Source organism: Nothobranchius furzeri, chromosome 10, assembly GCF_043380555.1.
Source record: "Nothobranchius furzeri strain GRZ-AD chromosome 10, NfurGRZ-RIMD1, whole genome shotgun sequence".
Lineage (NCBI taxonomy): Eukaryota > Metazoa > Chordata > Actinopteri > Cyprinodontiformes > Nothobranchiidae > Nothobranchius > Nothobranchius furzeri.
Window position 1 is genome coordinate 56,023,783 of NC_091750.1, and position 23,100 is coordinate 56,046,882.

The following is a 23,100-nucleotide window of genomic DNA, read 5'->3' on the forward strand; positions in this document are numbered from 1 at the left end:
ACTGACATTAGTTCTCGGGGTTAAAAAAAGAAAACATTCAAACATGGACCTGGACCTACTGAAGTCGTACTCCACACAAAGACGATTTCTACAAGCATGTTAGAATAGTTATCGTTTTCCACAAAATCTCATAAAAGTATTTTATCTTTTCATTTAAACCACATCCCCACGAGAGGATGCAGAAACTCGAACATCGTGAACTTCATTCATAAAAAACAACATTAGCTCAAGCAAAATCAGGATGAAAGAGCGGATGGATCTAGGGAGATTAATGAGGTCAGAAAAAGATTAGCTTGTTTTTTTTTAAGTGCACAATGTCATCAGCTAAACAGAAAAGTGGTGGTACCTTTTTATTGTTATATTCTATTTATATAATAATAATCCATCTAATAATCTGGGAATACTGGGATTGTTCAAACAAGACCAACGTCGTATTTAAAATCAAAGGAATCGGCTTAACGTATTTAAGTAAAATCTAAAAATGTAAATGGAATTCCCGAAGAGGCACTTTAGTTCTGTACAGTTCATCCAGCCCAGTTTGATCTCTGATGACGCAATATCACAAAGACACGGCAGTTTTACATCTTTAGAATATAAAAACCAACGACAGAAGAAAACCCAGATTAGCCCTAATACGATATCAGATTAGATCAGACTAGCCAAACACACATATATAATAAACAAACGCACACACGCACGCGCGCACACACACAGGGAAGATCTAGATGCAGAAGTATGAATGAAAACATGTGCTACAAGGACAGGAGGACAACTCCTGGAATAAATCTCTCTCGTGAAGTATTCACCGCAAAAGTTGGAGATGTTTTAGTTTTGTATTTTTTTTAAACAAAAAATTTGAGTAAAAGTGATCTTTCACCACCTGTCAGTGATGGGCGTCACCAAACAAACAATAAATAAACAATAAATAAACAAAAGTGATCGTAACATAAATAAATCATTTGTGTTAAATAAGTAAAGGCGGATCCAGAAGCAGTGAGACGGCCAGTGTTAGCGCTGGAATCAGTCTGTTTTCTCTTACTGATCCGACAACTTGTTTTTGGTGCGTTAAATATTCGTACCACTATCAAACGTGTCGTTCTCTTTGCTGATGATCACAACCCGATCAAATAAAAGCTGCTCCGCTGAAAAATTCTGCTTGGATCAGCAATCCAGTCATAGCTTAGGTTATAACCTCAGTCGTGCAAACAGAGCTGTTAGCCTCTGTAATAGCAGTGAGTTTAAAAGTACCATTTCTTACTAGAGTGAAATAATAAGGAAGATGATAAAATTCATAATTACTTAAAAAAAACTCGTACACGCCGAACTTTGACTTTTTTTTTAAAGGAATTGGATCCAAAACTAACAGATCGATGTGTTTTTTGATCATTTTTAAAATCTGAGGCAAAACAAAAACCCAACTTCTGATGGTGCTAACATTCCTACAGCCGGTGTCTGTGAGGCTCTGAACGGGGTGGAGAGGGTGGCGGTGGGAGGGTGACAGTAATCGGGGGCTCTACGGGGTCGTCCATTGGTAAGACGAGCCGTGTACCGTGGATCGCCACGTCCTGGTCCGGCTGGGAGAGCTCGTGATCCAGGCTGTCATTGAACGGGGTGCCCCTGGGTTTGGGGTTGACGGTGCGGGATCCAGACGCGTCTGTGCTGACGGTGACGTCAGCGTACATGGAGCTCACATTGGCGTCGTTCAGGATGAAGTCAGAGTCATTGTCGTGAAGCTGACCTTCATTCTGGGAGATGAAAAGAAAAGAAAGAGGGAGGAAATAAAAACATAAGGGGAATGAGAGAACACCTGAAAGAAGATTTAATCCAGACAAGATTAAAAAAGAAAAACATCTTAAAAGTTCTGTCCAAACCTCGTAGGCCTGCGGACTGGTCAGACATCGTGCCAACGGCCCACAACAAGCCGGCATAGTCGCAGTGAGAGGAGGACCGCTGTGGGTCAGGAGAGGTTTCAGGTAGCTGATCAACGAGCTTCTGTCAAGGACTCAACTGGTAAACCGTTTCTAGGTAAACACTGGTTTTACAGATCTCTAGTCTGGGGAACACAATCTGAACTTTGCACATTTTACAATTAAGAACCATTTTCAGGTAAAGCATTAAGTAAACTATGGTTCAAATGAAAGGAGCTGCCGGCTTTAAAAACAAATCTTTGTGCCTCAAGTGGGATCATACGAAGAAACGGGACCCTTAAAGTTGGGAAACAGTGCCCTCTGGTGGTTTACAATCACTCGAGCATCTTCAGATCAGCAAGCACTACTCCATGGTTCAAAGGATACTTGTGATCAAAGTTGTACCAAATTCTGAAGGGCCAGGCGCTCTCTTGTTTGGTGCTCCTCCTCTGTGAGCCGTCCAACACAGCAGAACTCTGTTAAACACAAAAACACTGCTCATTTACCCTCAAATTCCCTTTTTTATACCAAATCTGCTCAAAATTAAAGTCACTGACAGAGTTTTCTTGATCAGAGTCCACACCCACTCTGGAGAAAATAAAACACAGCAGTTACTAAAGGCACAGCGGAGTGAGGAACGTGCAAACAGAAGCCGAGCCCTACGGTATGCTCATGAACGACAGCATGGGCATGGTGCCACCTCCACAGACCCACACGGTGAAGAAGACAATCAGGAGGGTGGTGGAGAACATCATCTGACGAGCGTAGGTAGCCGTGTCCCGGATGGACAGGGCGAAGGTCATGGCCCCACGCAGACCTGGAGGAGACAGAATAATGAGTGTGAGGATGTGTGGCTGGAAAACAGTTTTTTGGCTAAAATATGCAACAATGAAAATTTGTTATGTTTTCATACACTTACACAAACTCTAGACAAAAAAAGTTTAAATTCCTTAATAATTAAAGGTGGTGAGCTGTAGGAGCAGAGCAAGTCAAAAACAATCATACGTGTGTAGGCCGCTCTGTTTGAACAGTAAACTCTGCCTCTGAGTCATGAAATGAGTCCATCCCTGCTCCTCATCACCTTAACTTTCTATTATTAAGATTTACTACAAGCCAGAACTTGTTCATTTATAGTTCATTAAAAAGCAGACCAAAACCTAAGAAGCAGATTTAAATTTGAGTTAAAGGGGGCATATTATGACTTTTTCCTTCAGCTATAACAGTTCTATGGCTGATACAAAACTTCTTCATGAAATTCTCAGCACTAAATTCCTCTACCATAAAGCAAGATCAGCCGTTTTATTCTTGACATTTTCAGTACCTTCTGGAATGAGTCGTTTCAGGGCTCTGTCGCTTTAAAAAAAACAAGCTGGAGCTGGCCACACCCACCCACCCCCCTTCTCAGGCTACTATAAGCTGAGAAGCTCCGACGTCAGGGAGGGTCTCGAGGTAGCGCTGCCTCAGCTCCAGCAGCAGCAGCTCTTTTGAGCATGACCCCGGCTTTCCACAGGAGCCATCAGCAGCATGTAACTGCAGCAGCACGTCTTGCTCGCATAAGCTGCTGCTTGGCCCTTCCCACGAGACGCGAAGCAACAGGGGAGCAGCTGTCACCGACAGAGCACGAAGTCACACGAGTGACATCATCAGTAAACACAACAACAAGCAGGAGAAAACTACAACATGGCTCCAAAAGGTTTGTGTTTTATGTTCTGTCCGTTTTATAATCGCCAATACGGACCTGAAAAACAAAGGAGACCGCTAGCTAGGTGATAACTTCTCACGGGGCCACACAGTTAGTAACTTTTTTTTTAAAGTAAAGCAACCGGAAGGCAGTACGTTTCTTTATTCTGAAAATCTCAGGAGCTTCTCTCCATTTCCGCGTCCGATTTCCTGTCTTTCCTTCCCCAAAAATGTCGAACTTGACCCATTTCAGAGGCGTCGCGCGTAGAAAATAGAACCGGCGCGTAAAGGCCGCGAAATGCTGCTCCTGAGACGCGGCCGACTCTCGCTGCTGACGGCTCCAGTGGAAAAGGTTCTGATGACCACAGCGGTTCCTATCAGCAGCTATGACGCTGCAGTAATGTGCTGCTGACGGCTCCTGTGGAAAGCAGGGGTGAGAGGTGGCTCTATTCTATTTTCACCATTTGTGACATCACAAATGGAGGCTTTTTGAAGCCTCATGTTTTAGGCACAATGTCCCTAAAACCAAACACTGAGAGAAAACAGACGGATGGGTTTTTTCTCATTTGGAGCATTCACAGCAGCACAGACCCACATGGCAACAAAAAATGGATGCAAAATGTGACTTTGTATAATATGTCCAGCAACACAAATTTTAAAGCACTAGCCTTTAGCCCATCAGTCTCATATTTCTAAACAAAGGCGATTCAGGAAGTTGTGAGATAGTAACTGTAACTTTAACACAGAAAAAATAAAAATGTGTAAATGGTAGAATTGGTCCCTTAAAGGTTCTCCTCATCCTTAATGAGTACCTGCAAACATCATAACATGTTGGAAGTTTGATCCGATCTTGTTTCTGCGGCTCAGGTTGAGAAGGAAGGACAGGGGGTAGATGTTTGCAGCCCTGCCGAGAAATATGGCCACCTACACAACACCGCAAGGTCAAGGATTCAACTCGCTGAAACGAGAATATGGCTCAGAGGGAACAGAAAATATTAGTGGGTAGATGGCGGTTCAGAAACTGCATCTCAGAACTGACTAATCTGTCTCTAAAAGGTGCTCTGGTGTTTGATGCTAGCTTCAGTTAAGCACTTAGTGAAACACTGATCGTTAACTGTGGTGCTGACATAAGGTTAGTAGGATATCTGATGAGAGCTGATGCAGAAAGCACTAGAAGCTGTAAAATAAAGGCAGCACTAAGAGTCATAAGGGTATACGTGGATCAGAAAACGGTGTCGCATAGCAACCCACAACCAGAAAGGTCTGGATTTGTTTGTCATGGATACGAAGGCGCCGATGATGAACAGCAGGTTGAAGACATGTGACTGGAAGGAGAAGAGTGTCAGACCCATGTAGGAGAAGATGAAGTTCTCCGCCAGGAAGTTCAACAGCTCGAACAACTGATAAAAACAGGAGATAACTGAATGAGTTCTTTGATGTAAACATGAGAAAACAGTGTTGCAATAACTAGCATCTCACGATAGCACGAGCTTGTAGGTTTCTAAGAATTTTGGGCAGAGTAGCAACAATAATCAGCCACATCATCAACCATTTCTGTTTTTGGGTTCCATATCTGTAAAAACGCTGTGACTGCAAAACTTTGTGGAGTACGTTACGTTTTAAATGATTGTGACAGAATGTAGATAAATGACCACTTCCAGCAGTGGCCTGGCTGGGATGTGTAACGTTTTGGTGAGAAACACAGACTGAAGTTTCACCTGTTTGGTTCTGTCTTGAGATTCAGGAGAAAGGTTGTTGAAGGTGTAATGAGCCTGAGTCATCCCACAGAACAGCACCGCTACCACGCCTGAAAAACAATCATAGAAACTGCAAAAATTATGCTCGCTTCAATTAACAGTGAAATGATTCAAATTTAAATTCTAGAGGAAAACTTTCAGACATCTGCATCTAAATATTTAGAGTTTAACTTCTTTTACATGCTATACCTCACCCTCCAGTGTGCGCAGTGCTAATTAAGAGAGACACGGAGGTGAAAGAGAAAGTTTATATCTCATGACAGGTTAGAAGGAGTTGAAAGACTGCAACTTTAAAGAGGAATAGATTAGGATAAACTGGATATTTCAAAAAAGACCTGGCCTGGCAAGCCATCTAATATATGAATACACAGTCTGGCCGTGATCGATGGAGCTCAGTTGTGAGGTGAAATCTACAGTTGTCTTTCAACTATCTCCAGATGCTATCGGACAACTAACATGACGTACTCGCCGCTACAGAAGTCAGTCAACAGGGCGGCCTGCATTACACTGATAAAGAGGACACAAATACATCCTTACATCGAAGTAAAGGACTTAAGTACCTCTATCTGCTCTTAACTGAAAGAAAAGCCCAAGTCTGAATAATACAAAGACACCAAAGGTGCTTGAAATAAGCCATTGCCATCTTGTTCCGCTCCATTGCATCATCTCGCCCTCCAAACCAATAGAGCGCTGTGTTTGGCATTGCATAATACCGCTCAGGCCAATGCTAGACCTACTGACCCCGGGTTTCCACAGGAGCCGTCAGCAGCACGTTACTGCAGCAGCACGTCTTGCTCGCGTAAGCTGCTGCTTGGCCCTTCCCACGAGACGCGAATCAGCAGGGGAGCAGCTGTCACCGACAGAGCACGAAGTCACACGAGTGACTTCGTCAGTAAACACAACAACAAGCAGGAGAAAACTACAACATGGCTCCAAAATATTTGTGTTTTTATGTTCTGTCCGTTTTATAATCGCCAATACGGACCTGAAAAACAAAGGAGACCGCTAGCTAGGTGATAACTTCTCACGGGGCCGCACAGTTAGTAACCTTTTTTAAAGTAAAGCGACCGGAAGGCAGTACGTTCTTTATTCTGAAAATCTCGGGAGCTTCTCTCCATTTCCGCGTCCGATTTCCTGTGTTTCCTTCCCCAAAACTGTCGAACTTGACCCGTTTCAGAGGCGTCGCACGTAGGAAATAGAACCGGCGCGTAAAGGCCGCGACATGCTGCTCCTGAGACGCGGCCGACTCGCGCTGCTGCCGACGGCTCCAGTGGAAAAGGTTCTGTTGACCACAGCGGTTCCTATCAGCAGCTATGACGTGCTGCTGCAGTAACGTGCTGCTGACGGCTCCCGTGGAAAGCCGGGGTAACCCCGGGTTTCCACGGGAACCGTCAGCAGCACGTTACTGCAGCAGCACGTCTTGCTCGCGTAAACTGCTGCTTGGCCCTTCCCACGAGACGCGAAGCAGCAGGGGAGCAGCTGTCACCGACAGAGCACGAAGTCACACGAGTGACTTCGTCAGTAAACACAACAACAAGCAGGAGAAAATTACAACATGGTTTGTGTTTTATGTTCTGTCCGTTTTATAATCGCCAATACGGACCTGAAAAACAAAGGAGACCGCTAGCTAGGTGATAACTTCTCACGGGGCCGCACAGTTAGTAACTTTTTTAAAAGTAAAGCAACCGGAAGGCAGTACGTTCTTTATTCTGAAAATCTCAGGTGCTTCTCTCCATTTCCGCGTCCGATTTCCTGTCTTTCCTTCCCCAAACATGTCTAAATTGACCCGTTTCAGAGGCGTCGCGCGTAGGAAATAGAACCGGCGCGTAAAGGCCGCGACATGCTGCTCCAGAGACGCGGCCGACTCGCGCTGCTGACAGCTGCTGACGGCTCCCGTGGAAAAGGTTCTGTTGACCACAGCGGTTCCTATCAGCAGCTATGACGTGCTGCTGCAGTAACGTGCTGCTGACGGCTCCTGTGGAAAGCCGGGGTAAGGCTCCAATGGAGCGTAGCTAGACCGGCATGCAGAGCAAAATCTTTTTGCTTCGGTGACTAACGGTCTAGGTTTCTAGGCTAAAAAGACGTGGAACAAATGTACATTTACTATTGCTCTATTTGTTTTAGGCCATTTTGCCCTACTTGATATATTAATGGTCTCAAGATTTTTCAATACATTTGTTGTGGTTTCTAGTACGAAGGAATGTCTTGTGAGTCATTCTCTGTGGAAAAAGCTCTGATGTTCCCGTTTCGGGGGACAGAATTAGGCGGATATGGTTGGCTATCAGCAATGCAACTCTTCCGCTGCCCTCATTCGCTCTTCATTCTGAGAAGAATGCAACGCTGGAGTTTTAACTCCATAAATAACACAAGCCTGAACGTGTTTCGCCATGTTGAGCCGCTAATGCTTAGCAGCGACTAGCCGAGACGTGATCTGCTCTCCCCTAGCAACTAAATCTACACAAACTTCTGTGGTCACAAGCTAAGGTGGATGTGCTCATTAACACCAATTCTCCCTGTGACGTAGAAGAGATCTGCTTTATCAGACCCGGTCGTCTATTTCCCTTCTGCGTCTAATGAAGACGAGGGTTGAAGACATTTTTCACATTCAACGTGCATAAGCAACTCAGAGTGACCGATCGTATTTCATAAAGAACAAGCATGACACAGCTTCTCTGTGAGCGAGACCTTAAACCATCCATCCACCAGCAGAAGTAAGGTTATGAAAACTGCCCGTTCGGATCCTGGTTTCAGATGTACCTGTGAACCCGCAGGCCTCGGCCAAAAGGAAGGTGCTCCAAGACATGAGGAAAAACAAAGCCGTCTCCAGCAGAGGGAAGTCCCTAAGCTTGGTAAACTTGGTCACGTGAGGACAACTTAAAAGTTAAGGGACAAAGCAAAAGGACAACACATCGGAAAATGATTATTTACAGAACAACAGTCGAGTGTTTCATCAAAGAGAAGAGTTCAGGCCACACGGGAGCAAGAAAAGGATATGAAAGCAGTCATGACTCCTGTAGCCACTCCAAGTGCAAAGGATCCACTGAAGACACCCACAAAGATGCCCAAGGATTTCAGCACAGCCATGGCCTCAAAGCTGTGGCTGTTGTCTCCTGCAGGCTGATACGCCACGATGGAGCTGAAGGACAGAAAAACATTTACTAGAAAAACAGAAACAGACTCTTACTAAGAATACAGGAAGAGAGAGAGAGGCCCAATGTCAAACACATGCTCGCATTAGGTTAGAAACAATGGCTGCCAGGCATCAAATCCTCCCTGTACAACTGAAACAGAGCTGGGTTTGCATGCTGGAGCCTAACTAACCCGGTTTGGTTAATGTTTCACAGACTTTTAACAAAGATAAATGAGCAAAACTGTTATATGCAAAGAATGATGTGGCAGTATGGATGGGTAAAAAGATGGAGGAACAGTGGTAGAGGGACACAGGGGAGGGTTATGCTAAAGGTTGCTTTAGGCTACAGCCTAAATGAAAGATCGGAATCACATCAGCAAAAAAGGTTCTAACACAAGCAAACCCACCCACCCACCGGGGAGGGAATGTCTGGTTTTCTCCCAGCCACCCTTCAACCTCCTCAGACTTGACGGAGCCGTTCCCTCCAGTGGAGAGGACGGCTCCGGGGCCATGCCTGCTCTGCTTCTCCAAGCGGAGGAGGACCCTACATACGTACGTACGCACAGGCAGGTGCGAATGACACAGATGGATGGAGAAAGGCAAGCAGTGAAATGACAGGGAATGACATTAGTGTGGTTAAATCTTCCCGTGCAGCAGACATTCAAACACACATTTCCACAAGTGATGTTTTCCTTTCCCCAAAACAGAAGCTACTCGAGCTTCAAACGTCTCATCACACAGTTAAAAACATTAACAAAATACAGGTTTATGCGATAAATGGATGCTTGATTTCTTTAAAAAGCTTCAAAATCCATGTTTCAATACTTACGAGGACAGGACGATGGCCACAGCGTCATTGAGGACACTCTCCCCAAACAGCAGCGCGTACAAGTCGACGTCTACTTTTAGCTCATTGAAGATCGCTAGCACCGTCACTGAGACAAACGGAGAGACAGAAACACCTCTAAATGCCACACCGTTCAAAAGAACAAGGGGACAAAATGCTTCAAAACAAGTTTCTGCATATTTAAATTCTCCATTTGGAAGATTCAAGCTCCCTCCTTTACCCGGGTCTGTTGCTGAGACGATAGCTCCAAAGAAGAGGCAATCAGTGAAGTAAAAATCCCCCCCAAGTTGGCCCACAACTTTCATAAAGGACACAAAGCCATACATGATGAGCCTAAGGAGGGGAAAAACATCAGTATTAAAGATGCTTGCATCAATATAGTGCTGTTTACGACTGATTGAGCCTGTAAGACACAAGCTGTAAAAACGAGTAAATCCAGATTTAAGAGTAATATTGGAGATAATCAAAGGGTGTACCCAATAACAAAGCAGGATATAACTGTTCCCAAGAAAGCATAAGCCAAGATGGAGCCAATGTTTCTGAAGAAATGCCTCTAAAGAAGAAAAAAAGACCGATTTTAACTAAAGTCTACAGAAAACAGAACATTTGTTATTGTCAAATAACCTATTTTTATAGAAATCAACTAAATGAAAACCTTTCATTAATCACATACAGTATCTTACCCTTTTCAAGCTGTAACCTGCATGGAAGATTATGGGAGGCAGCAAAATGTTGAAAAACACCTCTGGGTCAAAGGTCACCTGAAAACAAGCCAATAACAGCAGACTTATGAGCGTATTCACCAGAATAAAAGTGTTTGACGTTAAAATGTGTGACATTTTGAAAAGTCTTCTCCTGTTATAAAGCTGCTACCAGCTGAGTCGTTCGGATCAAAAACAAAAAAAATGCAGGTCGACCCTTCATCTAGAGGTAATCTTGCCTTTCGCAGCATCTCGTCATCTTGGTGGCCACTGCCCGGAGTGACCTCCCCCTTGAGGGTGTACTCGTAAAACCGCCCGCTGACGTTGACTAACAGAGTGGCGGGACTGGCGTTGACGGCGCAGCCAAGGATCACATCACTCATGCTTTGAGGCACGTGGATGCCGAATCGCAGGATCACACCTACCAATAGGCCTTTGGTTAAAACAGAAACAACAGTGGGATTATGATTAGTGGGGATTGGTGAAAAAACTTCTATGTTGAGCTGGAAAACTGAAACAATCGGGAAATTACTAAAATTCCACAATAATCATTATTATTCCCTTTCTTCAAATCACTTTCACAGACTGGTGTTGATAGTGATTTATCTGCTTGAAGCAGGCACAACTCAAAGTACAATACCCTGTTCCACCCATAGGTGGCACTAACACATACAGACAAAATTAAACATTATGTTTAAATGTTATAATCACATAAAATGAGAACAAGTAAACACATTTTACTGCAGCAGCTGCATGTTCAGCTCTGTATAAAGCAACAGTGTGTTGTGTGTTAAAAAAACATGCACACTATCAGCCAACACCCCATGAACTCTAAATTCAGTGATGCCAATTGGTCAAAAGCTCTTGCAGTTCTACCTAGCAACCAAACACGATTGGCTGTTTATCTGCAGTTCAGGTGCGTTTTTTCCCAGCCCCAAGAGCGGTATTAGTGAGTCTGTTGGGGTAAGTTCACTGTTTTACAAAGCAACTGGTGAAAAAGGTGTATAAATAATTCAAATTGCATGCAGCCACACACAATAAAGCAAAACAGAAACATTTGTTGTAAATACATGTATATATATTGTAGTATTTTTGTTTTACTTTTTAGATGTTTTTCTTTCTTTACATCAGGGAACCTATGTATGAACTGCCATTGGTTATTATCGTATTTATTCAAATTAAACAACCATTAATCTCTATTTTCTCAATCCAATATTACTTTATGAAACAGTCTGTAGAGGTGCTTCAAGCATGGATATAATTTGGGGGGGGGGGATGGGGGGGGGACACTGTTTCCAAAGTCAAGTTTTGACCCCTGCACTTTTAACCATCCAAACACAATATTACGCTATATTAAATGGACACTGGCTGAGCTTAAGGACCAAGCGGAAAACAACCATTTGTGTTGAAGCCTGTTTCCCATTAGAGCATACTGTAAAGATACCCCCCCCCCCCCCCGTGTCCCCCCCACTTCTAAAGTGAAAATTACGTCCATGGCTCCAAGAAACATTTATGAATTATTAGAAATTATGAATCATTAGATTCATAACTTCTAATAACATATTTTTATTCAACTCCGACAAAGTCTGATCTTTTGTTAAATTGATTTCATGTGTTTAAACAATAAAAACATGACAGATAAGCTGCCCACGCGCCTTGTCACGTGGCAAGAAAGTGTTTAATTGGTTTACTGGTCAGGTTTAAAGAGCTAACTAACTGATGACACGCTGGCTAGCTAGCATTCATGTCCTTACCATAGATCATAGCAAGACCCGTTTCGTGGAGAAATCTAACCCGCCGGTGTTTGAACAACCAAATCGTCAGAATGGTGAGTGTCAGAAGCATAATAAATATGAGCAGGTATGCACTGTCCTGCCGGTGGCTCTCCTCAGCCATCCTTTCGGTAACGACGTTGTCCAACGCAGCATTGCTGTCGCCTTGGCTGCCGACGAGCAGGACGGACACAAGAAAAGGTAGCAGAAAGGTCGCTTTGGAGGGTTTAACCCCAAAGATGCGCCTCGGTGTGAACTCCATCGTGGTCTTGTGTGAAACTGTTACATTTGTCGTCAAAATTGTGTCTCGGTTTGGCCAAGAACGTAAATAACAGCTGAGCGTCTTCCGCCTCCTCAACCTAAACACTGAGACTTCCGGTCCCTCAAAATAAAAGTCCGCTTCCAACTCTGCTACTAACAGCGACCCGTGGTGGTGCTGCTGCGAGGGGGAAATAAAGTATATAATAATACAATTACGTTACAAATCAATTTAATCAACAACATCAATGAACTGTCTTATTTGTAGCTCATTTAAGTCAATAACAGAACTCACTTAAATCATTTTTAGGTATTATTTAAGCAAACTTGGCAGAATTTAGGTTAAAGATAACTAATTATATTCCTAATTGTAAAATTCAAACGTTCCGATCTGTACAAAAAAAGTATCTGAACAGGTTACACATAATATTGTGTTGGTGCTGCAAACATCTAATACTCTATTCTTAATAAAACAAACACGAATACCAAAAATAAAATTCTGTTTATGTCATGTTCCGTGTCCCTCTGTCCCCAGCCTCCTCCTGTTCTCCTCCAGGTTCCCCTGCGTAGTTCTTTCCCCATTTAGTTTATTGAATGCACCTGCCTTCCCTCCAGATCACTCACACCTGTCACCTGTTCCTCTGATCACCTCCCTCTGTGTTTAAAAGCCCCGACTTGGCCCTCATTGTTAGTCGGTCCATTGTTGTGAGTCAGCATTGATTTGGTCCCTCGTCAGGTTCTAGTCTTTGTGCTCATTATTGAGCTTTTGGTTTTTTGGCTTTCAGTTTTCTGAATTTCATTCCTGCATCTAAGTCATTTTTGTTGCCACCTTAATAAAAGGATTTTACCTTTATTCAACTGCTCTTGCCTCGAGTCATTCTGGGCTTCTGCATTTTGGGTCCTACCTCCTCCTGCTCAGCTGATCGTTAATTCTCAAACATCATTTAAAAAAATGTCTAACAAAATTGTGTCCAGCACTTTTTTTTCCCCATTCGCTTCTAAACGTCTAATGATTTTTATTTAACCTTTATTTAGGGAGAAAATCCTGAGATGATATTATGTAGGCTGAACAAATTGGATTTCAGAGTGTGCATTAAAGATGAGCCTACATTTATTGCAATTAAAAATTTTATTTCACTGGTTTAAGTTAAAAACATCTTATCAACCAGATTATGGATGTCTAGTGAGATCTAGTGGTTTAAGCGAGAGTTCTTTTTTATTGCATTTCAAGAAAGAGAAATCTTATGCATGTTTTGCACAGCGCTCTACATAAGACATTGCTGTTAACCAACTAACTCAGTTTAAGATAAAATAACTCCCGATTTTAATGTAAAAGAGACAGATGTGCAAATAAAAGAAATACTAGAGACATTATGTCCCCTGTGTAAATCTTATTTGTCAAAGCAGAGTAAATAAAATAAATGCAAAAAGAAGCAAGAACAATCTGCATAAAATCTGAATAAGAGAAATAAAAATTTAGCATTTTAATGCACTCATTTAAAACTCTAATTTATCTAATAATCCGCAAAGTCAAAACCTGCAAAAGCTGAGATTTAGGGGAGGAAACAAACATTGTCTTTACTAACAGAAAATGTATAAACGAATGACTAAACAAATGACACTTTGTGATTTTTACATATCTGTTTGCATTATTTAAATCTAAAATGCATTTGGTGCCAAGTGTGTATTTTTTTTACATTGCGTGACAAGATAGAAACAAAGGGTAAAAAAGTAGTGCCACTGCATTTTCACAACGAAACACGAAAATTAGTGGAGATCACTTTTTTCTCCTCCACACACAAACTCAATAAACCCTCATCAAGTTCTCTGGAAATGAGCTGAGATCTGACAACAAGTGAAGGAGTCAGCAGCGCAATGTTGGGCAGAAAAGTGATTCTTTGTTAATCTGGCTAACTTACAGCTAATTACTGAAAGATAAAGGCAGATTTCAGTCCGTTTTACATCATTTGGACTTATCTTTTCTGGTCACTAAATTTGCTTTTTGACAATATAATGGACTCTGGAGTCCTTGACTTTCTTTGGTTAATTAAAACGTGATTAACAATGATTATTGCCCCAGTAAAAACGCACTGATCAGACTGAGTTCACGTTTAACTCGCCACAATTCTTGAGAAACCCAGTTTCCGACGTACCTGCTGGGTCCCTAAAACTTTCATTTTAAATATTTCCTGTGACCGGAAACCAAAGCCACAAAACTCTGTGTGAAGCAGCAAACACACACAGAACTATCCAACCTGCAAACATGCAGCAGGTAGTGTTGAGCACCTGATTCTGTGAGTTTGTGAAAAATTCACAAGTTTGATGTGATCAGCTTTAATTTTTAAAATAAAACTACTGATTGTTGTCATTTGGCTCTTAAACAGTTCATTCAACATAAATTAAAGTTGTTGACAGGATGCCAATTATTTTATCTAAAAGATGAGACTGGATCCTACGTGTTTAAGACATGTTTGCATCCCTGTCTCCTTTATCTTCATGTTCATTTCTCATACCTCCATTTTGCTTTTATGCTCCTCCTTAAAAGTCTTGAAAATTGACGAAATAAGACACAAAAATGATGATTTTACCTAGGCTTTGCACTTCTTGTGTTGTACACTCCTTGATTGTTTGAGGCTCAAATGCTTCTGTGATTCTTGTCGTCACTGTTTGCATAAAACGCATTAATTACCTGATTATTTAGATCAAACAAGCTTCAATGATCCAGTTTGCTCTGATGGGTGATAGAAACACCAGTTTAAAGGTGTTTTTTAGGGTTGTTTTTGCTGCCGCCTCAGTCTGGAAACAGGAAAAGAGAAAAACCCACATTTAAAGCGGAAGTGAAACATAGAAGTGTGTGCTGAGCTGAACGCACCACAGTTGCATCTGCCACGATGTTGGCTCCACTGCTTCTGCTTCTCTGTCTCTCTGAACAAATACGGGCCCAAAATCCACCCGGTAAGAGCGTCTACAATCGAAAAACTAAGATTCTTTTGGTTTTATGAGCTTTTAGTTTGCTTGATTGTGTTAAAATGAGGATAAACTTTTTAATAATCGACCTCCGTTTTCTATTTGATTAAGAACTTATAATGTTTCACATGATTTTGTTTAAGATTAGTAGTTATAATGTCTCAGTAGTCCATTGCGAGCGCCTTTTCCAATCTAAAAATTGTTTTCTTTACTTTTACTTAAATAAATTAACCAAATATAAAATATTTTAAAAACTGAAATTAAAGAAGGACAAAAAATATTTAACTGGTTTGTTGCTGTTATTTAATAAGATTTAACTCCAGTTTAGAAGTCTTAGTTGAAAATTCCCTTTGACGTGTGTGTGTGTGTGTGTGTGTGTGTGTGTGTGTGTGTGTGTGTGTGTGTGTGTGTGTGTTACACCTCATGTCGCCTGTGTAATACGACTCCACCTTCAAATGTCACATGAATCAAAACTTTATAATTTAACAGTTTTGCGTCGGTGTTCTTTTTGTCCTAAGGGTGAGAACTTGATCCAACCAAGGTCACATTGCTGTTGATTGTTTCTTTTAGTATTTTGATGTAACTTTACAGAAATATTAGTTTTATCTGTTATGTTGTCTTGTTTTATCAAAACCCAGAAATGAAATTATGGATCTGAACTTTTTCGTCTCTAAAGCTTGTTTTGGGTGTTCATCCAGCATTAAACTAAAATATAACAGGAAATGAGAAAATAGCGTGGCTCTTAGCAACAGGACCAAAATGTCCTCAATCTGTTATCATTTAATTAGCGTAATTGTAATTTTTTGTTGTTGTTTGTTTTAATTTAGTCATGTTAGGTTTTTCAGGGTAACTTCAGACCTAAAACTGAGAATATTCTGGTGTTGTGCATAATTTTAAAATCATTTTCAAGCAGCTTAGTAATCTGTGCTTTTATTGTTTTTTCTTGGGTTTTAATGTTGGTTTCTCTTAAGAAAAGTTCTAAAACAATTCTTAAACTTTTATTATTGGTGAGAAAGCATCGAGTCCCTTCTGTTTGAATGTATTTTTTTATTTGCATTCGTCATGAAATAACTTGTTTTCTTGTGTTTTCGACAGATGTGGAATGTCTGATAGTGAATCAGGAACAAGTTCACTGTGTCTGGAATAAAAATGGAGCTCCAGGGGTCAATTACACCTTCTCCAGCTGGTTTGTACTCGAATAACTTCAAATGTAAAGTCTGTTCTCTCTAACACAGCCCTCAAGTCAATTTTCTTATTTTTTTAGATAAAATGTTCTGAATTGGTTTAAAACATCAACATTTTTATCAGTTATAAATAAATAAGATTTGGCTTGGTGCCGAGCAAATCCATGACATTATATTATATTTGCATCATGATCATAATTGCAGTAACAAAAGTTTATTTTTCACTCCACAGGTTTGAAAATAATAAAGAAAGTAACTGTACCAACTACCTGATAGAGGACAACATCACCATTGGATGTAAGCGAGACTGCAAAAGAGAGGATAAATTCAGTGACTTTTACACCATATTGAGACACGGCAATGAGACGAAGAGTAAGAAGATACATGCGCTTAAAAAGAAAGGTATGCACATTTAGGATTTACAGTTGGGGGGGGGGGGGGATCAGGTCAGTCACTCCCTCAGCAGCTTGCTGGGCGACGCCTCCTTTAGGTGCATTTCTTAACTCATTCACTGCCATTGACGACTAAAGTCGTCATTTGTATTTTTTTACTGTGTGGGCGTCGGAACGAGCCCCTGCACCGTGAGAACAAACACCTCAGCTCTAAAGCCAATTTTCATCCGCGTACGTCACACGTCACGTGATCAGAAAGCAGAAAATCCATGTGTTAGGAGATTGTTTTGGGCCGCTGCTGTAAAAAAAAAAGTGAGGCACGAACTGAAAAAGCTTCTGTCGATCACAATTTGAGAATGGATTATGAAAGAACGGATAATGCTTGAAATGCGCAGATTCTTCCTGATGTGAGGTGAGGTGAGTCTTCTTTTTGTTTTAGTAGTTTTGGCGTTGACACCATCATAGAGCGCAACGTTCTGTGACTCTTGAGAAAACGGTAAAAATGCTGAAAAACGTTGGCAGCGAAGGGCTTTTCTGATCAGAAAATGGCTGGTAGTGAATGAGTTAAACAGGAAATATTGTTGATGTAGGATTCTGGTAGTGGGGTGACTCACTCTTTAATTTGAAGGGATTTCACCAAAAAGCCTAAATTCTAAACTAAAAAATGAACAAAAACCATAAAAAATACAAGTGGGAATTAATTGCACTCTTTCTCCTTTCTCACCAGTCAAGTTAAACCCACCAACCAACGTTACAGTAAAAATTGGATCCGATTCCAACTTGTGGTTTTACTGGAACCAGTCAACACCACGATGTGTGGACAACCAAGTTCGCTTCCGAATAAACAACAAGCCGTGGGATGTAGGCAAAGTGGAATTTTTTTTAATTTAATCAAAAACTTTTTAAAGTCCTTTTTAACTAACCTTTTTTTTTTTTTACAGTCCACTCATGTCCCTTCTGAGAGGCTGAGCTACTGCATCAACTTACCCTCCAGCAATTCCAGGTATGAGTTCCAGGTGAAAAGTAAAATAACGGAAAGCTGTGGAGACTCGGATATCTGGAGTGACTGGAGCGATCCTGTGGCCTGGGGGTTCAACAACAGCACAAGTAGGGTTTTTAAGATGTCTGCCATGTGAATATTGTGAATATCTTTTCCATTTCACATCAGTCCTTTTGGGTTCTGTCCTCTCAGACACAAATATAAAGGAGCCAATATCTGTGTGGACACCAGTGCTGTACGTAGTGGGTGCCATCACCCTCATCCTACTGATCATCATGCTTCTGCGCCACGAGAGGTGAGCATCCCATCATGCCTTGGGCTCTGAACAGGAGAGCTCTTTCTACTTCCACTATATTTCATTTAAAGGTGCACTGTGTAGAAGTGAAATAAAAATGACATCATGTGGTAAAATGTGGTTACTGCAACCACTTTAAACAACTCTGGAGCTTTTTGCCGGCCGTCGTCAAATTACAGTTGACGGCGCTGCAGCTTTAGCTCGCAGGAGACACGGCAACCCCACTCTCACTGATGGTAAACAGTTGTTACGTCCCTCCTTACTTTGTTTTGAAAGGAAACAAACTGACAATCCTTGCAGCCAGCTGGATATGAAATATGTTTCCTTATAACCATTCTTTCAAAATGACTGAAACATTAGACTCTTTTGGGATTTTCTCACAGTAAAATTCTCACGATATTCTTGCATAATGCACCTTTAATTCATTTACTTTATGCTAACTGTTAGCATTTCCAGCTAAGCACGTGTTTTTTCTACGTGTGTTTGTTTATCATACTGAACTGGTTATCTATAAGCATGTGTTAATGTAACAAATAACACATATTCCTTCATTAACTAATTAAATACATTTCAGGAGGTACAGTTGATGTGATTTTATGAAAGTAAAATGGTCTCCACCTCCCATTCAGGCTGAGGATCATCCTCATCCCCGTGGTTCCCAAGCCGTTGCTCAGCTCCCCTGAGATCGAGGTTAGTTATATTTGTTTTTTGACTTCCTCACAGAGATGGTGTATTTGTTAGCTTAAAGAGCAGACATCTGCAGTCGTGGAGGCAGTACTGCGAGGCAGATTTTCTTAAAACTGATCGTGGGTTGCAGACGATCACCCTTTACTCTCGCACATGTTCTGGTCGTGCCCGACACTACAGGAACATTGGTGCTCGATCTTCGATGCACTAAGATCTGCGGGTCTGTTATGCATCCGGATCCCTTAACAGCTCTCTTTGGTATAATGAGTATAGATTCCCCTTTGATCAAAGGTCAACGACATATGGTCACTTTCAGTTGCCTGTTGGCCAAAAGACTTCTCCCCTCCAAGTGGAAGGACACCCACCCACCAGCGTTTGGCCTTTGGGTAAGAGACACTATGGCCGACACCTGGAGAGGTGTAGAAGTACTTTAGGGGCCTACTTGGGGATTCTTCTTCTGTTTGGTCATCCTTTATGTTGAGTTTTGATGCTGTTTCTACTGATTATTTTTAATAATATTTTATATTCTCATTTATTGTGGTTGTTGTATGTTTTTAGAGAGCGAACATCTACCGAAGACAAATTCCTTGTAAATGTACTTTTACTTGGCCAATAATTCTGAAATCTGGAAAGAAAACATCTGGAAATATTCTTGTGAACACCTTTCTTCTTTTTAATTAAATGTGATTTTATTCTTTTTTAGGTTTGGTCCATAATCTCTTTTAGGGAAGCTGTTTTTATGTTATGCTGAAACTTGCTCATTGCTTTTTTTCCTTTTTGATCACATTCCCAACATTTTTTGCTGATAAAACTATTCACCATTTTCCTTTTCTTTATTTTTCTTTAAGGATTGGTTTCCGTTCTCCAAAGGCCTGATGAAAGAAGGTTTCAAAGCCAACTACAACGAGCAGGCCTGCCCTGTACGCGAGTACGCCTATGTCTCCCGCTCTGACAGCAACATCTCCGACACCTCCGACCTCACCGTCACCACCGATCAGACCGACTGCTCAGTCTCCATCATCATGAATGAACCCGACGACCGATCCGCACCTTTCGCTTCCTCTTCAGAGTCATCTGAGGAGGATCTGAAGGTTTTCGTTTAAGCACAGTCAAAAATGATCCAAGCTGCACGTAGATTTTCTGTTCTATTTATTTACAACGACTTTTGGAATGTAACAGTATTATCACACCAAGATGAGGTGAAACATGAAGCATCACTGTGTTTCTCAGTGAGTATTCAATAAAGCAGCCATACTTTTTTTAAACAAAGTCTACATTAAAAACTGCTTGAAAAAAAGTCACAAAAAAGAATATAACCCTTTAAAACATGCATATTGTGAATAATTTTTAAGAAACAATGTATTCTGTTTTATTCCCAACTTTGAAATGTTGTTTCTAGACTGTCAAAAAAATTATAAAGCTTTACAATGTATTTGTTTTTCATAGATATATAACCACAGCATACTCAATAATTATGTTTTTGTATTTTAATGCATACAAATACGTATATGTTTATTTTGTTGGTCATTATGTGAATGCTGGTTTTATGATAGTATGTGATATCCAAATATTTAATGAAATGAAATGCTTTTTTGATCTTTGACAAAAACTGGTTAAATAACTGTTTAATTTCAATTATTACAAAATAAATAGACATGTATTGGGATGTGTTTTTAACTCATAAACTGCTGGATATATTATGGGAAAAAGTTTTTAAATACACGAAAAATTGCAAAATAGTAAAAATACAAATAAAATGCTTAAAACATGAACAGTATTTTAATTGTTTGTTTTAAAAGTCAAGTTTGATCCAACATTACCACACTCCCAGATTGCTTTTTGCCTTCAGATGAGCTTTCTTCAGCTGAATGAAGATGAGACTGAGATCCTCATCTGTGCCCCAGACAAGCTGGTTCCCAAAGTCAGAGACTCTCTTGGTCAGCTTGCTTCTCACACCAAACCTTCTGTCAGGAATCTTGGCGTGACCTTTGACCCAGCACTCACCCTGGATTCTCATGTCAGTTCTCTTGTTCGCTCTTCCTTCTTCCATCTCAGGAACATTGCTAAGCTGAGTCCCATTCTGCCCTGCTCTGAACTTGAGACAGTTATCCACACCTTCATCTCCTCACGCTCAGACTACTGTAACTCTCTTTTCACGTGTCTGAGCAGAACCTCCCTGAACCATCTACAGGTGGTTCAGAATGCCTGTGCTCGGCTTCTGACCAAGTGCTCCAAACACACCCACATCACCCCGCTTCTCCTCCAGCTTCATTGGCTGCCAGTCAACTTCAGGGTTCATTTCAAGATCCTGGTTCTGGTCTATAGGGCCTTACATGGACAAGCACCATCTTACATTGGTGATCTTCTTAGTCCCTACACCCCCAGCAGGTCCCTGAGGTCCAGTGATCAAAGCCTACTGGTTGTGCAGCACCAGGCTAAAGACCAAAGGTGACAGATCATTTGCTGCTGTGGCCCCCAGACTCTGGAACTCTCTCCCAATGAGCCTGAGATCAGTGGACTCAGTGGTCTCCTTTAAAAAGCAGCTGAAGACTCACTTGTTCAAGCTGGCTTTTGTATGACACTTCTACAGTTTGCTTACCAGCCTGGCATTGGGGTGGAGGACGCCATCAACTACCTTCTGCACCGAGCTCTGACTCACCTGGAGAAGCCTGGAAGCACTGTGAGGATCATGTTTTTTGATTTCTCCAGTGCTTTCAACACCATCCAACCACGACTTCTGAAAGATAAGTTGGAGTTATCGGGAGTGGACCACCACATGTCTCAGTGGATACTGGACTACCTCACAGAACGACCACAGTATGTGAGGTCACAGGGCTGTGTCTCTGACACGCTGGTCTGCAGTACGGGGGCCCCACAGGGAACTGTGCTGGCACCGTTCCTCTTCACCCTCTACACTGCTGACTTCTCCATCAGCTCCCCACGCTGCCACCTACAGAAGTTCTCTGACGACTCTGCCATAGTTGGCCTCATCACAGGTGAGGATGACTCAGAGTACAGACAGGGGACTCTGGACTTTGTGGACTGGTGTCAGCAGAACCACCTGCTGATCAACGCCGGGAAAACCAAGGAGTTGGTGGTGGATTTCAGGAGACGCAGACCCACCACAGTGACACCGGTGAACATCCAGGGAGTGGGCATTGAGATAGTGGACTCTTATAGGTACCTGGGTGTTCACCTGAATAATAAACTGGACTGGAGCCACAACACGGATGCTCTTTATAGGAAGGGTCAGAGCAGACTCTACCTGCTGAGGCGGCTGAGGTCATTTGGGGTACAGGGAGCGCTTTTAAAGAGCTTCTATGACTCTGTGGTAGCATCTGTCATTTTTTACAGCGTGGTATGTTGGAGCAGCAGTTTATTGGCAGCTGAGAGGAAGAGGTTGGATAAACTCATCAGGAAGGCCAGCTCTGTTCTAGGATGCACCCTAGACCCAGTGCAGGTGGTGGGAGACAGAAGGTCTCTGGCCAAAATAACATCTCTGATGGACAGAGTCTCCCACCCCATGCATGTAAATGTTGCTGAACTGCAGAGCTCCTTTAGTGACAGACTGCTGCATCCTAGATGCATGAAGGAGCGTTTCCGAAGGTCCTTCCTCCCTGCAGCTGTTAGACTGTACAATCAGAATTGCTCCCAAAAAAAACAGTTGTCGGCATCAGTGCTGTAATAACTTCTACAATTAAAACTTACACATTACTTTTTCTCAGCTTATACATGCAATAATTTATTGAAGGCTACATGTCTACTTTTTAATGAACGGGTAAAAAATAAACAATCTGCACTCTTTTAATCATCTTAAACTTTTAAAACTTTTTTAACATCTTCAGTATCCTGCTATGCTTACACATTATGTGTGCGCTTATATAAACAACTGTATTGTACTCTGCTCTGGTAACTATTGTCCATGATGTAAATATGTAATAACTGTGCTTCTGTTCTGTGTCCTGCATTGTTTGTATATGTGTGATGTTGCTGCTGACACAACCAAATTTCCCCTTGTGGGACTATTAAAGGATTATTCTTATTCTATTCACCACTCTCTTTATTCTGCTCTCCCCACCTATTCCACCTTCCTCAGGATCCACTGATCTTTCCTATTCACTGTCTTTCTTAACATTTTTTCTTTTAAATCCCAATTGCCTATTTTTGCTCATTTTAAATATATTTTAATCATTTTCTAAATGCTTTTTTATATTTTAACTTTTTTTGTTTGTTTTTGTGAAGCGCCTCGTGATTTTTATCTTGAGAGGCGCTATAGAAATTATATTTTCTTCTTCTTCTTTGGTTTTAAAACACCATAAATCAACAAAATTGTGTAAAACTTTAGAAATATATACTTGTATACTTGTGTATCATGTCAAACCAGAATTATGCCCACTTGTCTCTCTGTGTCATCTTTAAAGACGTCAATGCATTTCAATAATAAATCAAGTTAAATGAAAACCATTCACACAATTATCTGTTTTTGTGTTTCATTTATGTGGATAGTTATGGTAATTTTGTAT

At 41.5% G+C, this 23,100-nt stretch overlaps 2 protein-coding genes across 2 annotated transcripts; one reads left to right on the forward strand and one right to left on the reverse strand.

Moving 5' to 3' along the window:
• Positions 1-1,322: 1,322 nt before the first annotated feature.
• LOC107386731 (sodium/hydrogen exchanger 6) lies at positions 1,323-12,229 on the reverse strand. The gene is made up of 16 exons (XM_015961305.3): positions 11,777-12,229; positions 10,262-10,455; positions 10,005-10,082; positions 9,798-9,874; positions 9,542-9,654; positions 9,304-9,409; positions 8,339-8,480; positions 8,102-8,207; positions 5,306-5,394; positions 4,874-4,987; positions 4,400-4,511; positions 2,571-2,724; positions 2,465-2,495; positions 2,295-2,383; positions 1,872-1,977; positions 1,323-1,745 (listed from the first exon to the last, which is right to left on the reverse strand). Exons 1-16 carry the CDS (start codon positions 12,054-12,056, stop codon positions 1,440-1,442), a joined length of 2,097 nt encoding a protein of 698 aa, XP_015816791.3. The 5' UTR covers positions 12,057-12,229; the 3' UTR covers positions 1,323-1,439.
• Positions 12,230-14,900: 2,671 nt separating this feature from the next.
• LOC107386732 (cytokine receptor common subunit gamma) lies at positions 14,901-20,349 on the forward strand. The gene is made up of 8 exons (XM_015961307.3): positions 14,901-15,007; positions 16,115-16,205; positions 16,436-16,605; positions 17,323-17,456; positions 17,537-17,702; positions 17,788-17,890; positions 18,520-18,580; positions 19,426-20,349. Exons 1-8 carry the CDS (start codon positions 14,944-14,946, stop codon positions 19,678-19,680), a joined length of 1,044 nt encoding a protein of 347 aa, XP_015816793.3. The 5' UTR covers positions 14,901-14,943; the 3' UTR covers positions 19,681-20,349.
• The last annotated feature ends 2,751 nt before the right edge of the window (positions 20,350-23,100 follow it).